The sequence below is a fragment of the Saimiri boliviensis genome, chromosome 2, assembly GCF_048565385.1.
Source record: "Saimiri boliviensis isolate mSaiBol1 chromosome 2, mSaiBol1.pri, whole genome shotgun sequence".
NCBI lineage: Eukaryota > Metazoa > Chordata > Mammalia > Primates > Cebidae > Saimiri > Saimiri boliviensis.
In genome coordinates, this window is record NC_133450.1 from 96,465,056 (window position 1) to 96,481,874 (window position 16,819).

At 39.3% G+C, this 16,819-nt stretch overlaps 1 protein-coding gene and 1 pseudogene across 1 annotated transcript in view; both read right to left on the reverse strand.

Moving 5' to 3' along the window:
- The window catches only part of STYX (serine/threonine/tyrosine interacting protein), a 39,643-nt gene that overhangs the window by 7,056 nt on the left and 15,768 nt on the right, over nucleotides 1-16,819 (reverse strand). The window contains exons 5-9 of the mRNA XM_039469217.2: nucleotides 12,937-12,997; nucleotides 12,537-12,573; nucleotides 12,086-12,125; nucleotides 11,948-11,998; nucleotides 10,085-10,157 (exon numbers count right to left, since the gene is read on the reverse strand). Coding sequence (XP_039325151.1) covers nucleotides 10,085-10,157; nucleotides 11,948-11,998; nucleotides 12,086-12,125; nucleotides 12,537-12,573; nucleotides 12,937-12,997 — 262 coding nt within the window. The remainder of the gene's footprint in view (nucleotides 1-10,084; nucleotides 10,158-11,947; nucleotides 11,999-12,085; nucleotides 12,126-12,536; nucleotides 12,574-12,936; nucleotides 12,998-16,819) is intronic.
- Nucleotides 6,525-10,059, reverse strand: LOC120363975 (52 kDa repressor of the inhibitor of the protein kinase pseudogene; annotated as a pseudogene).

The following is a 16,819-nucleotide window of genomic DNA, read 5'->3' on the forward strand; positions in this document are numbered from 1 at the left end:
TCAGTAGATCTTGTATATCTAAAAGTACAGGCTAAATCAGCAATTCTAGCCTGGCTATTCAAGAGAATCACCTGAGGCACTTTAAAGCCTATAAACCCAGGTCCCACCCTCACAGATTCTCATTGCACTGGCAATGGCTAAGGATTCCCCTGGTGATTCTCACATGCATCAGTGTTTATCAATTTAAACAAAACAAAGCTGTGATATAAGGAGCTCTGTTTCTTACTCACTGGGTCATGCCACCAAAGGGACCTGGGAAAATTCAAGCTGACCATCTGCCTTCCCAACCACTCCTCTGGCCCCTTTCCCACAATTTTATTCTTAGGTAAAAACAAATCTAAGACGAATACCTCCAGTTCAATGATGACCAATAATCAAAAAGGAACCAGTGTAGGTCTTAATCAAAGACTTTGCAAGGAATAAAAGAAAAGCAACAGTATAACCAAATGTCATTTAAAAAATGCCATACAACTTGTATCATGAAGCAGATGAAAACTATGAACAAATTAATCACAGAAAATACGGCAGTTATAGGACAGTAGGTTTGCATTCCCTCAAAATTCACATGTTAAAGTCCAAATCCTTAATGTGGGGGCTCTGGCAGGTGATTAGGTTGGGATCAAGCCATAAGTACAGCTCCTATGATGAAATGAGTATCCCTATAGGAACTATGCTCCCACCTCAAGCCACTTACACTATTCCTCTACTTCGAATGCTGCTTTCCCCTAAATATGTGCATTTCTTATGGTCTTTGCTCAAATATCACTTCCTCAGTAAGCCCATTTCTGACAACCCTTCTAAAAATGTAATTCTTGTCCTGCCCTCCTTACATGACCTTATTTTTCTTGGACTCATGACTTCCGACCTACTATTATTTTGTCTGTTGTTTGATTCTTCCACTAAATAAGTTTCATGAGGTAAATGATTATTGTCTGTTTTGTTCTCTGCTTTACTGTCAGTGCCAAAAACAACGCCAAATAAATATATGATGAAACAATGCAGCATGGGACATGGAAAACAAATTCAAGAAAAATCAAGGGGAAAAAAAAAGTTGAAAATAATTACAGAGAAAATGGCAGGCATCAAAGAAAAAAGGGAATTAACATAAACTCTACCAGGGTGATAGGTATACTAAAGAGAAAAAGAAACAGAACAACCAAAAGGGCGAATACACAACAGAAAACAAATTTCCTGAAATAAAAGTAGTCTTGAATTTGCAAGTGGTAAGGGAATACTGTGACTCAGAAAAAAACTGATGCAGAGCCAACAACAAGATACATCTTGGCAGCGTATAGTGGCCTGTAATCCCAGCACTTCGTGAAGCCGAGGTGGGAGGATCGCTTGAGCTCAGGAGTTCGAGACCAGTCTGGGCAATATGGCGAAATTTCATCTCTACCAAAAATAATTTTAAAAACTTAGCCAGGTGTGTGACTCATGCCTGTAATCCCAGCACTTTGGGAGGCCGAGGTGGGCAGATCACCTGAGTTCAGGAGTTCAAAACCAGCCTGGCCAACATGGCAAAACCCTGTCTCTACTAAAAATACAAAAATTAGCCAGGCGTGGCGGTGGGCACCTGTAATCCCAACTACAGAGGAGGCTGAGGCAGGAGAATTGCTTGAACCCAGGAGGCGGAAGTTACAGTGAGACAAGATCATGCCATTGCATCCCAGCCTGGGTGACAGAATAAGGCTCTGCCTCAAAACAAAACAAAACAAAACAAACAAAAAACTTAGCAAGGTGTGGTGGTGTGCACCCGTGGTCCCAGCTACTCAGGAGGCTAAGGTGGGAGGATTGCTTGAGCCCAGGTCAAGGCTACAGTGAACCATGATCGTGCCACTGCACTGTAGCTGAGTGACAGTGCAAGACCCTTCCCAAAAAACCAATACACACAAAAAATCAGGATACACTTTGATAAGGCATCTTATGGTCATCAAGACCAGGGGTTCCCAACTCCTGGACTGCAGAGTGCAAGTGGTCCATCGCCTGTCACAAACGGGCCACACAGCAGGAGGTGGACCTAGAGCTTCCACCTCCTGTCAGATCAGCAGCAGCATTAGATTCTCATAGGAGTGCAAACCCTATGGTTAAATGCCCATGCGAGGGATCTAGGCTGCACATTCCTTAACCAATGCCTGATGATCTGAGGTAGAACAGTTTTGTCCTGAAACCATCTCCCCTGTAACCCCATACACAGAAAAATTGTCTTCCATGAAACTGGTCCTTGATGCGAAAAAAGTTTGGGAACGCTGATCTAGACAACCCTTCTCCTGACACAAATCAATTCATCTAAGGGGATAATTTCAAAATTGGTCTATCTTCAAATTTCTCTAAAACAGCACTTAGGCTGGGTGCAGTGGCTCACACCTGTAATCCCAGCACTTTGGGAGGCTGAAGCGGGCAAAGCACCTGAGGTCAGGAGTTTGAGAGCATCTTGGCTAACACGGTGACACCCTGTCTCTACTAAAAATACAAAATTAGCTGGGTGTGGTGGCATGCACCTGTAATCCCAGCTACTTGGGAAGTTGAGGCAGGAGAATGGCTTGAACTAGGGAGGTGGAGGTTGCAGTGAGCCGAGATCATGCCACTGCACACCAGCCTGGGCAACACAGTAAGACTCAGTCTCAAAAATGTTTTTTTTTTTTTTTTTTTTTTTTAAGATGGAGTTTCGCTCGTTACCCAGGCTGGAGTGCAATGGCACGATCTCGGCTCACCGCAACCTCCGCCTCCTGGGTTCAGGCAATTCTCCTACCTCAGCCTCCTGAGTAGCTGGGATTACAGGCACACGCGACCATGCCCAGCTAATTTTTAGTATTTTTAGTAGAGACGGGGTTTCACCATGTTGACCAGGATGGTCTCGATCTCTTGACCTCGTGATCCACCCGCCTCGGCCTCCCAAAGTGCTGGGATTACAGACTTGAGCCACCGCGCCCGGCCTCAAAAATGTTAATAATAATAATAATAATAATAGTATCAGGTCCGTGTACAAAACCACTAGAGAAAAAAAATTAAATAAAATTTTTGGGCCAGGCATGGTGGCTGTAATCCCAACACTTTGGGAGGCTTAGCCGGGCGGATCACCTGAGGTTGGGAGTTCAAGACCAGCCTGACCAACATGGTGAAATCCCGTCTCTACTAAAAATACAAAATTAGCCACGTGTGGTGGCACATGTCTGTAATCCCAGCTACCCAAGAGGCTGAGGCAGGAGGATCACTTGAACCCGGCAGGCAGAGGTCGTGGTGAACTGAGATCACACCATTGCACTCTAGCCTGGGCAACAAGAGTGAAACTGTCTCAAAAAAAAAAAAAATTATATCTAGCCACTGTCATTCAAATATAAGGGCAACAGACAGATACAAGAAAAAACAAACTTATAATATTCTCATATGAAAAAATAAACTTCATATTTTATCTATATTAATATTGTACTCAGCTGGCGCAGTGGCTCACATCTGTAATCCCAGCACTTTGGGAGGCCAAGATGGGCAAATCACCTGAGCTCAGGAGTTCAAGACCATCCTGGCCAACATGGTGAAACCCCGTCTCTACTAAAAATACAAAAATTAGCTGGACAGGATGACATGTGCCTATAATCCCAGCTACTCAGGAGGCTGAGGCAAGAGAATTGCCTGAGCACAGGAGATGGATGTTCATTTGAAGTGAGCCAAGATCATGCCACTGCACTCCACTCCAGCCTGGCTCAGAGAAAGAAAAGAAAGAAAAGAAGGAGGGAGGGAAGGAGGGAAAGAAGGAAAGGAAGGAGGGAAGGAGGGAGACATAGAGAGAGAAAAAAAACTTCAAAACTCTAAAGTATGTATCAGAATTTGGTATAAAATAAAAATGATATTTCAAATCGGGAGGCTATAAATAGATTTCTATAACTTTAAGAGCTCTTGGGCCGGGCACAGTGGCTCACGCCTGCAATCCCAGCACTTTGGGAGGCCGAGGCGGGCGGATCACAAGGTCAAGAGATCGAGACCATCATGGTCAACATGGTGAAACCCTGTCTCTCTTAAAAATACAAAAAATTATCTGGGCATGGTGGTGCGTGCCTGTAATCCCAGCTACTGGGGAGGCTGAAGCAGGAGAATTGCCTGAACCCAGGAGGTGGAGGTTGCAGTGGCCAAGATCGTGCCATTGCACTCCAGCCTGGGTAACAAGAGCAAAACATCTCAAAAAAAAGAAAAAAAAAGAAAAAAGAAAAAAGAGCTCTTACAAACTGGTGAGAGGAACACCAACAAATGATTCACAGAAAAATAAATACAAATAACCCAAAAATGGGAAACTAAATGAATGGGAAGCAAATTAAAGCCCTAAGGGAATTGCCAATTTTACTACCATAACAGCAATGATCAAAAAAATCTGATAAAACATTTTTGGGCTAGGAGTGGTGGCTCATACCTGTAATTCCAGCACCTGGGGAGGCCAAGAAGGGTGGATCACCTGAGGTCAGGAGTTCCAGATCAGCCTGGCCAACATGGTGAAATCCCATCTTTACTAAAAATACAAAAATTAGGCATGGTGGTGCACAGCTGTAATCCCAGCTACTTGGGAGGCTGAGGCAGGAGAATTGCTTGAACCTGGGAGGTGGAGGCTGCAGTGAGCAGAGATGGTGCCATTGTACTCCAGTCTGAGTGACAGATCAAGACTCCATCTCAGAAAAAAACAAAACAAAACCACTTTTGGCCACTGTTGTTAATTAGGGTAGGAGGAAATAGGCACTCCTTGTTTCCTGGTGGTATAAGTTTATATTATTTCACATCTATCAAATTTCAAATGCACTGGATGGAACCCAGCAATTCCACTTCAGTTACCTTATAGGCATATTCATACAGGTATACAAAGATGTACTTATCAGGATCTTTCCAATATTCTTTATAATCATGAAAGACTAGAAATAATTCAAAGGTCCTTAAATAAGAAACCACTCATAAAATTGTGAGAGATCTATAATTAAAATATTACGCAGGCAGAGTTATTTCTGCTGTTACAAGATAATCTTCAAGATATACTATTAAGGAGACTTACCTTACACTGTATTCTCTTTAGGTACTGCTCAACTTTTATTTTATTTTTTTATTTTTTGAGACAGATTCTTGCTCTTTCACCCAGGCTGGAGTGCAGTGGCCCAACCTCTGATCACTGCAATCCCCACCCCCTGGGTTCAAGCGATTCTCCTGCCTCAGTCTCCTAAGTAGCTGGGATTACAGGCATGCATCTCCAGGCCCGGCTAATTTTTTGTATTTTTAGCAGAAATGGGTTTTCACCACGCCGGCCAGGCTGGTCTCAAACTCCTGACCTCAGGTGATCCACCTACTTTGGCTTCCCAAAGGGCTTGGATTACAGGCATCAGCCACTGCGCCAGGCCAATTTTCTTAAACATACGCATATACTTCTCTTTGAAATACAAAAATTAATTTTAAAAGAGAATGTACACATTTAAAAATAAGTAAGAGTATAAATGGATTGTTTGTAACACAAAGGATAAATGATTGAGAGAACGGATATTCTGTTTTTCCATGATGTGATTATTATGCATTGCATGCCTGTATCAAAATATTTAATGTACCCATGACTATATAACCTACTATGTACCCACAAAAAAGAAAGCTTTAAAAAAAAAAAAAAATTTTTTTTTTTTTTAGGCCGGGCGTGGTGGCTCAAGCCTGTAATCCCAGCACTTTGGGAGGCCGAGGCGGGTGGATCACGAGGTCGAGAGATCGAGACCAACCTGGTCAACATGGTGAAACCCCGTCTCTACTAAAAATACAAAAAATTAGCTGGGCATGGTGGTGCGTGCCTATAATCCCAGCTACTCAGGAGGCTGAGGCAGGAGAATTGCCTGAACCCAGGAGGCGGAGGTTGTGGTGAGCCGAGATCGCGCCATTGCACTCCAGCCTGGGTAACAAGAGCGAAACTCCGTCTCAAAAAAAAAAAAAAAAAAAGAAGACAACCATTTTACATGAACAGGCTCAACACAGATGCCAGTTTCTCTTTTGAATGTAGTAAAAATGAAAAGTAAATTAAACATTAAAATGAATGTTAAAACTTGGTAACTACAACAATATATTTTTTTTTTTTTACAAAATTCACATTTTATTTAGATTGAAATAAACTATACAAAATTGATTTTCTTCACCAAAAATAACAGCAATATTTTCCATATTTTTCTAGATAAACCACAACATTCATTTTTGTAGGTTTCCAGGTTTTGCTTATAAATCAAGATGAGGCAGTAGATAAGTCATGGAAAAAGACAGAAAAAAAAAAAAAAACCAACCAGACAAATCATGGCCTTTGATTCTGTCTTAACCATGAAACAGAAGTGTTCAACATATACCTGCTAAAAAGCGTAGGAAGATGTAGGCTCCACAAAGGAATGTAAACAGCCAACAATGAGATGTGGAACAATGGCAGCCTCCTCCATTCAAACTTTTACTGTCATTTGTTCCTTAAGTTCATTTCAGAAAGACAGAATCTACACTGAAATCCTTTTTTGGCAAGCTCACAAGCTTTTCTCCGGTAATTTCTTATAACTGTCCAGTACAGATTTTTAACATACTTAAAACTCCTATTAGTCAAAGGTCAACTGTGGGCTTCACTATAACATTTTATAAAATGTATTTCTTCCTCCCACACCTCTTCAAAATATATTTCTTCAAAGAATTCATAACACCCAACAAGTAGAGATCCACAGTGATAATAAATGCTATGTCTAAAATGACTTAACTAAAAGAATTCCAGAGTGCCACCAGCAGAGATCACACAGAAGGAAACATAGCACTTTCAGTGTTCTCTTCTGGAAGAACAGATAGGCCTTCAAAGCAGGAGAGTTCAAATAGGGGCCATTTAAACAGGTAGATTATCAATGGCTAATGTATTCAATGAAGTCCTATAGGCAAAGATATTTAGTGATTAAGTGGCCTACATACACCTTACAGCTTTTCTTCCAAATATAAAATATAAGAAAATCTATTTTTAAAAGTCTCTTAGGTATTTTCCATGGTTTCTGAATTCTCTGTGGGAAGCTCTGACTTATTTGTATAAAGTTTAATATATGTGTCCACCATTAAATCCAGGTCGTGTTTTATATCAAAATTTATGTTAAGCAAAGCCAAGTTACTCGACCTTTGGTCTGTCAAAGTGTTCCTCAAATATGCTTTAAGACGTTTTCGTCCATTTTCATACCGCTCATTTTCAACCTTCATCACAGGAAGAATACACAGGACCTTTAGCAATGCATACACATTAGGAAAAAACTTGATGTCAGGCAGGTGGAGGGCTTCATAGATAGTGGATGGAAGCTCTATATCTTTCCCCCTGTGTTTCCATTTGATTCTCCAACAGTGAAGCTCGGCTGAGAGCGTGTCAGGATTGGGTAAGTCACTTCTATACATATCAGCATGGTGTTCCTCTGATGTATTGAATTTGAGTTGTCCCATGACTGAGGGTACCAGAGATAAGCATTTAAGAGCTTTCAGGTGCTGTTCTGAGAATATATCTTTAAGTTCCTGAATAATGTGCTCCACTGTTGGGACACTTAGGGTTTCCTTATAGTAACTCTCAGAAGTTAGCTGAGATTCCAAGTTACCCTGGTGAGCTCTGCGGAATTTCCCAGGGAGTTTCATTTGAATATCAAGCTTGGTTGCCAAATTTGTGGCTTCCTCAAACCAAAATTCATGATAAACTTCAATATTTTCCATCACTTCATTAAGTGAATGCAATACTGCAGTCAAGCTACCGGCTGCAAAGAAGACATCTGAGGTTTGCCCCTGGAGATTTTTCCCAAAGGCTCTTGTAAAAGATAGCACGTTTTTAAGAACAACAATAGTAACAATGAAATCAAAATCTGTTACTGCACTGCAGAGTACAAATGCTCGGCCAGCTATACAGTTATTCCATCTAATATTTGTGTCACTATTTATACCATCTAAACATAAAACAAGTGCTTGCAGGAGTTCTACTAAAATTTCAAAAGCATCATGCCTGCCTGTCCACTGAGAATGGCAGATTTCCTTCAGTTCTTTACCCCTTTCTTTACTGTTCTGAAAAAGAACAGAAATTACATTGTCAAGTTCTAAAAGCAGTTGTGGTGATCGATGGAAAAAAGAACAAACTTCCTCAATTGTTCCTAATGCAACAGATACTCCCATAACAGGTACTGATTTTGCCAACCACATATTTAAGGCACAGGAAGAGCAAAGTGTGTAGATAGCCTGGGGATATTTCTCTAAAAGTCTAGAAGCAACAACTTTCATTTTGGAAGAAAATCCACTAGAAACAATGTAAGCCTGGCCACGACAATACTCCATATTTAATCCCCATTTCTCAGTTATCATAGTGTGAAATTTCACAGCCAAAATTTCTGCATCAGCTTCGTAAGGCAGGAAGCCTACAAATTCCTCTCTTAGGTTATGAGATTCATCAACAAACCTCACCAACACAGGTAGGTGCTCTTCCCCTGCTATGTCCACTACATCATCAGTGATAATGGAAAAGAAGTGTGAGTCTCTCACTTCCCTGAGAGTTTCTTCTCGAATACAGCTCTCACAGATCTCTAGCATCTGCCTCTGCTGTGTTTTTGAACAAAACAATGTGTTAACTGCTGTTGTTTCAAAGCGTTTTCTCAGGACCTCTTCACCAGAATTTATCCGGCACTCCAGCAGTGCTTGAAAGTTATCTGGAGTAAAGAGACCACCTGGGATTTCAACAGCTTCATGTCCATCCAGAGGTATATTTTGCTTTCCCATAAGAATCAAGATTTCAAATAGAGATTTTAGGTATTCTTTGTTTTCCTTCTCTTCAAGGGTTAGAGGTAAAATGTCCTCATCTTGCCCTTCACCCCCTTCTTCACTGGGATTCTGAGCACTGCTATTGTTGGTTTCTTTATGTTTTTGTTCCTGTTCAGAAATTTCATCAATTTTTTTCTGTTTCAGTGTCCTGATTTCGTCTTCACTAGTTCTACAGATCATAGAAGTCTCAAAATGTTTGGCACATAATCGATAATGTTTATTTAGCTGATCAGGTGTTTTATCTTCTAAGTCTGCTCTCCTACAATTCTCCACCCACTTCTGGCATCTAGCCGGGTCCCGCGGGAACCTGAAGAAGGCCAGGTCGGACTGCGTGCTCTTCCGCGTGCAGTTGGGGGCAGCGCAGAAGTTCGGCATCGTCGCCTGCCTGCCGGCCGGCCCAGCCCTCCCCTCCCCGCCTCCTCAGGGCAGTCCGCCCGCCCGTCGGGGCCGGGGAGGCTACAACAATATATTTTTAAATAAACATTCTTGATGTTAAAATGTGAGCTTTATTCCTGCATAACTGGATATAATTAGCCAGAGCACATTCTGTAGCCTATGATTTTGCCTCTTGGAATAAACTGAATAACCTAGTCTAATCAGACTAATTCACAGGTTTATTGTCTTTCAGTGCATCTGCCAGACATGACCAAAATATGAAACAACATGGAAAAAATAAACATAGAATAGAAAAAGCTGTTATAGTTAGTATACTTAGAATCAAAACTCTCTTATGCTCTGTGATCAAGATAAAAGAAAAAAATAGACATTTCTATCACCAATTATTTTATGTAAGTTTTGATAATGTGTCTTTATTCCTTTTTTCTTGGTAATGCCAGCTTATTAAGAAAAAATAATTTTTAATTTTTTAGGGCTGGGGTCTCACTCTGCGTCCCAGGCTAGAGTGCAATGGCACAATCAATGCCCACTATAGCCTCAAACTGCTAGGCTCAAGCGACCCTTCCACCTTAGCCTCCTGTATAGCTGAGACCACAGCCATGCACTGCCATGACTGGACAATTTTTTTCATTTTTTTATTTTTTAGAGATTGGGTTTTGCTTTGCTGCCCAGGCTCATCTCCTATTTCTGACATCAAGTGATCCAAATGCCTTAGCCACCACACCCAGCCATGAAAATACTTCTAAATAGAGATACATACTTGAATAAAGAATCAAAGTAGTCAGATTATGGCAATTTAAAGTTATTTACAAAGTAAACTGTACACCTAAATTTTATGTGCAAAAGATTTTATATCTTACTTTCTGACTACCTTAAAGAGGAAGAAAAGAAAAGTTACCTGAAGTTGATGGACAAATCCAGCGTTAGGATTAATACAAAATCTTCTTTCTTGAACATAAGCAAAAGCATCTCTGAAAACAAAGAAAATTAATGTGATAGCATTATTTAATGAATTAATCATAATCATACATCTTAACAATAGAGAGGGGTAACAAGTTGTAATGGAAAAAGCATCACGAATTCCTTGCTCAACAGCTATATGCATACAGCAGCTTGTTCAACTTCTCTAAGCCCTATTTTGTCCATTGGTAAAATGAAGAGTATAATAATACCTGTCTTGGGGAAATACTATGAATAGGAGATTAAGTGTAAAGTGGCCAGGTACAGTAGCTCATGCCTGTAACCCCAATCCTGTGGGAGGTCAACACAGGAAGACTGCTTGAAACCAGGACTTTCAGACCAGCCTGGACAATGTAGCCAGAACCCATCTCTACCAAAAAAAAAAAAAAAAAAAAAAAAAAAAAAACCCTAAAACTTAGCTAGGTATGGTGGTGTGGCATAGCCCCAGCTTCTTGCGAGGCTGAGGTGGGAGGATTGCTTGAGCCCTGGAGTCTGAGGCTACAGTGAGCTATGACTGTGCTACTACATTCCAGCCTGAGAAACAGTAAGATCCTATCTCTAAAATAAATAAAGTGTAAGCATTTGTGCATATATAAGTTCAAGCTCAAAATACTATCACTGGTTAAAGAAGCTTAGATTCATTTCGTTGTTATGAGGCTTAAATGAGATAAAAGTCCCTATGATAGTACTGAGCTCATAGCAGAGACCCAATAAATCCAAGTTATTTCCAACATTAATGTCTGACAAGATTTCAAATAATAAAACTTTATAAAACGTAAAGTCCATCAATACATCTTTAATCTTTTTTCCATTAAATACACAAAGATTTGTCTTCAAATAATATTCCTTTAAGAACAGATATCTTCTTATTTTTAAGAATAGATATCTTTAAGCAAAGTTTTCCTTTCTAATTTAAATATAAAAGGAGACTGAAATAGAGGTGTCAATGATTACTCTAAGATTTCTAACTTGTAAAACAAGACAAACTGAGAAAGGAAATACTATACACTGGTGAGGCTTTTGCTTTGTCTTGGGGCAAGAAGCTCATAGAGCCAGGTGCGGTGGCTCAAGCCTGTAATCCCAGCACTTTGGGAGGCCGAGGCGGGTGGATCACGAGGTCAAGAGTTCGAGACCATCCTGGTCAACATGGTGAAACCCCATCTCTACTAAAAATACAAAAAATTAGCTGGGCATAGTGGCACATGCCTGTAATCCTAGCTACTCAGGAGGCTGAGGCAGGAGAACTGCCTGAACCCAGGAGGCGGAAGTTGCGGTGAGCCGAGATCGTGCCATTGCACTCCAGCCTGGGAAACAAGAGCAAAACTCCATCTCAAAAAAAAAAAAAAAAAAAAAGAAGCTCATGACCATCCCCCATCTTTTAAAAAATTTATATAGAATGCTTGGAAAAGATGATTTTTGATAAGAAAGACTACTCTGAATTGTGGATAGATGTTACCAACAATTCCTAGATAATTTTTCATCCAATTATTGTTAAAGGAGAACATAATACATTAGCCTTTTAAATAAAGCAAGTACTAACATTTGTGCACAGGAGTTTTTATACTCAGACCAACTAATTACCTTTTGTAAGTAAGTAGTTTTCCATAGGATTTCCATATTAGCCTACACATATCTATACAGATAGATAAATTAGGTTGAGACTAACCATGGAATAAGGGCCTGCCTAATCAAACTTAACTACATGAGAAATAATCAGGGGAATAGGAACTTCAAACTTGCAAACCGTTTCTATTAAGCTTCATTTTAATAAGAATTTAAACGTTTTAGGGTATTTTCTTACCTGTACTTCATTCCAAATGTTTCCATAATGTATGCAATAACAAAGGCTGCACTGAAGAAGGGAAAACAATTTTAGAAAAAATAAAAAAATACAACTCAGTAATTAAATGTTACAGAAAGATTATTTCTAACATCATACCTTCTGGAGATCCCTGCATTTCCATGCACAAGAACTTTTCCTGAAAAACATGAATTAGTTATTCAAACAGAAAAACACCTGAGTCAGCAGCTGAAATATGTTGAAACCACAGTAAAGTAACTCTTTCCTTAAAAATATTTTAAATAATATACTACAACCACTTGGATATTAATTTTCAAATCTTTACAATTTGTTAATATTAACTGTGTAGAGAATAGAGCAGAATCTTATTAAAGAAACTGAAAGCCCACAGAGAATTTGAAGACAATCTACAGGGATACTCTAGAAAGCCTATCCAAATGAAACAAGTAACTGGGAAAACACAAATTGGGGAGTAAGCTACTACATATAATTCTAACTTTCATATCCTGCATTTAAGACAAATACCTACTAAAAAATTAACAAATAACCTAAATATAAACATTAACTAAGTAAAGGAAATATTATTTACCTCCTGTTTGTAAGCTCCCATCAATAAATTCCTTAGTCTGGAGGCAAAAGACATGTGGATTCACGTAAGCATAAAATAAACGCATATAATCAAACCTATTGAAAACAATTTCCTCCTACTTTATATGTATACAAATTATCTTCATTCACAGATTTACAAAATGGTACAAATAGAACAAGTGCAAAAAATTACAGAAGCCAAAATTTAATTTGAATCTAATAAAGTCAAAATATGATTCCTCAAATTTTTGGAGATCATAAAAAAATTTTCTACTCATTTTCTTTATAACATAATCACATAATTTTCAGTCACAGCAAAGTAAAAGTCCTAAGTTTCAGAAGCACAATTAAGAGGTCAAATCATAAATTTTAAACGATATTTTAAAAATATTGGTACCTACCATAGGGAAAAAACGTATTATGTTTTCAACTGGATTATCTGCAATATCCAGGACTAAATATCTGAAAATAGAGTATTTTGTGATAAGCACACTTTAAGTAAAATGTTAATGTATTTCTAAAAAGTAACTCATTATTTCTTGGTAACCATGACAAGAATGCAAAACAACTTTCAAAGTATCATATATCCAAGAACTGTGTGGTAGATTTTATATTGCTTGATGGCATAGCATTTAAAACCTGAAACACCATATTAACATCTCTGATATTTTATTATTTTTAAAAATCTATCAGACTGGGCAGAGTGGCTCATGCCTGAAATCCCAGCATTTTGGGAGGCCAAGGTGGGAGAATCACTTGTGCCCAGGAATTCGAGACCATCCTGAGCAAACAAAGGGACACTCAATCTTTATAAAATACTCTCTGAGTGGTCCTGTGACCCCTGCTCATAACCTACAGAGGACATTTAAGAGGAAGTCCAAAGTCTAAAAAAGAAGAAACTAATAAAAATGGAAGGCATGGTCTATGAGTCAAACATTCACTGTTTGAACTAATCTTCAGAAAGGCCAAAAAACAAACAAACAAACAAACAAACAAAAAAAACTGAACTAAACTAAAACTAGTTGAGAGAGAACCTGTCCTGAATTTTATACTTTACAAAATACTTAAAATAGGGCATTTTTAATTTGCTAGCTTATTTTATTTTGTAAAAAACTTCCATTTCTAACCTAAGACCACTGTTTATTAACACAACTATAGGTAATTAGCTAAGTTATTAGTTTTAAGGACAATTTTGCATTAAAAATTACAGTTTTTCAACAATCACTTAAGTGGTAACAACTTCAAAAAATTCAAGACTTTAACACAGAGAATCTGGGAGGTTGGACGTGGTGGCTCACGTTTGTAAGGTGAGCATTTTGGGAGGCCAAGACAGGCAGATCGCAGAGATCACAAGTTCAAGACCAGCCTGGCCAACATGGTGAAACCCCGTCTCTACTAAAAATACAAAAATTAGCCAGGCATGGTGGCGCATGCCTGTAATCCCAGCTATTCGGGAGGCTGAGCAGGAAAACTGCTTAAACCCAGGAAGTGGAGGTCGCAGTGAGCCAAGGTCGGGCCACTGTACTCCAGCCTGGGTGAAAGAGCAAGATTCTGTATCAAAACAACAACAACAAAAAACAAGAGAAGCTGAACCTCAGGATCTAAGGAAAATCCAATATTTAACCCACAAGAATTTCCACAATGACTGTATCCTCAAGTGATTGGGTATTCCAGTTATATAAAACAATGCTTCAGGGAAAAAATGTTAACTCAGAATGAAACTAAAATATTGTAACACATACCATTTTCAGTGTCAAGAATCACTAGTAGAACTATCAAATCTCTAAGAAGCTAGCAAAGAAAAGTTTAAGAAGAAATGGTTCTTCTATCAGGATAAAGACCCTGCACCAACAATACTGTTATTTAAAACAAAAATTCTGTACAAACTAGAAATGTATAGTATGTTTTTTTGACTGTTTTTTCTTAAGATTAGTTTCAACTTATATAGTTTGATATTATAAAATATAAGTCTATTTTCTTTAATAAATAACTCTATGCGTACATACAGAAATACACATAGACAACAGAGAAAGACTTAGAAGGAAATATGCCAAATGTTAACTAAAGCATTTTCTCTAGATTGTGGAATTGTGGATGATTTAAGTATTTTTCTTCCTGGTGTCATTCTGTACCTTCTAAAATACTTATAAGAATAAGTGCTTTATGGCCAGGTGAAGTGGCTCACGCCTGTAATCCCAACATTTTGGGAAGCTGAGGTGGGCAGATCGCTTGAAGTCAGGGAGTTCAAGTCCAGCCTGGGAAACCCCATCTACACAAAAAATTTAAAAAAATTAGCCAGGTCTGGTGGTGTGCACCTGTGGTCCCAGCTACTTGGGAGGCTGAGGCGGGAAGACTGATTGAGCCTGGGAGGTCAAGGCTATAGTGCACAGAGATCACACGACTGCAATCCAGCCTGCGTGACAGAGAGAAATCCTATCCAAAAAAAAAAAAGCTGGGCACAGTGGCTCACACCTGTAATCCCAGCACTTTAGGAGGCCAAAGCAGGTGGATCACGAGGTCAGAGGTTCAAGACCAGACTGACCAATATGGTGAAACCCCATCTCTACTAAATATACGAAAATCAGCCAGGCGTGGGGACATGTGTCTATAGTCCCATCTATTCCGGAGGCAGAGACAGGAGAATCGCTTGAACCTGGGAGGTGGAGGCTGCAGTGAGCCTAGATCGTGCCGTTGCACTTCAGCCTGGGTGACAGAGTGAGATTCCATCTCAAAAAAAAAAAAAAAAGTATTTCTTTCCTAATTATGAAAATATTCAGTGCTTTGGGATATTCCTTTTTAATAACTAGTTTTAATAAATTAAATATACTTTAAAAAAATTCTAGGGGGTTCCTTCTTTCAGCTTGGAGCACCCCTCCCTCTAGCTCTGTATAGCAGAGCCTCTTCCTTCTTGCCTATTAAATTCTCTGCTCCCTAAACCCCCCTCACCCCCAACACACAAATTCTAACAATACAAAGGTATATAGAGTCAGCCTTCTGTATCCAAGAAATTCACACTTGTGGATTCAACCAATGATGGATCAGAAACATTAACAAAAAATAAGGTAAAAAATAACACAACACTAAAAATAATATAAATAAAATCCAACACTATTCACATAGCACTTACATTGCACTAAGTATTATAAGTAATCTAGAGATGATTTGATGTTTATGGGAGGATTTGTACAGGTTGTATGCAAATACTATACCAGTTTATATAAGGGACTTGAGCATCTGAGGATTTTTGTTATCCATGGGGGTTCCTGGAGCCAATCTCCCAGAAAAACCAAGCATACAGTGAAAAATACGTCCTTCAGCTGGATGTGGTGGCTCAAGCGAGTAATCCCAGAACTTTGGGAGGCCAAGGTGGGTGGATCACAAGGTCAGGGTTTCAAGACCAGTCTGGCCAATATGGTGAAACTAAAAATACAAACACTGCCCAGGTTGGGTGTGTGCCTGTACTCCCAGCTACTTAGGAGGCTGAGACAGGAGAATCACTTGAACCCAGGCGGCAGAGGTTGCAGTGAGCTGAGACTGTACCACTGCACTCCAGCCTGCGTGACGGAGCAAAACTCTGTATCAAAAAATAAAATAGCCGGGTGCGGTGGCTCAAGCCTGTAATCCCAGCACTTTGGGAGGCCGAGGCGGGTGGATCACGAGGTCGAGAGATCGAGACCATCCTGGTCAACATGGTGAAACCCCGTCTCTACTAAAAATACAAAAAAAAAACTAGCTGGGCGTGGTGGTGCGTACCCCTCCTAAGTAATCCCAGCTACTTAGGAGGCTGAGGCAGGAGAATTGCCTGAACCCAGGAGGCGGAGGTTGCGGTGAGCCGAGATCGCGCCATTGCACTCCAGCCTGGGTAACAAGAGTGAAACTCCGTCTCAAAATAAATAAAATAAAATAAAATAAAATAAAATAAAATAAAAAGAAAAGAAAACCAAGTCCCTTTAACATCATAGGCCCTGAATTTTCCTTCGTAGAAGTAATCACTATGAAGTTTCTAGTCGGTTGGTCCAGAAATTTTCAATGTATATACAAGAATAAATACACTTAATTTATATATATGTATATATATATATATATATTTTTTTTTTTCTCAACACATTAGGAATACATACATTGTTCCATACCCTGCTTTGTTCGTATTTGCGTTATCTTGGAGATCAGTCCAAATCCAAACACATATATTTCATTCTTTTTCAGAGTTATACAGTATTCTACGTTCACACAATGTATTTTAGAGTATCTATCTTGTATTTACAGATATTTATAGGCTGATTT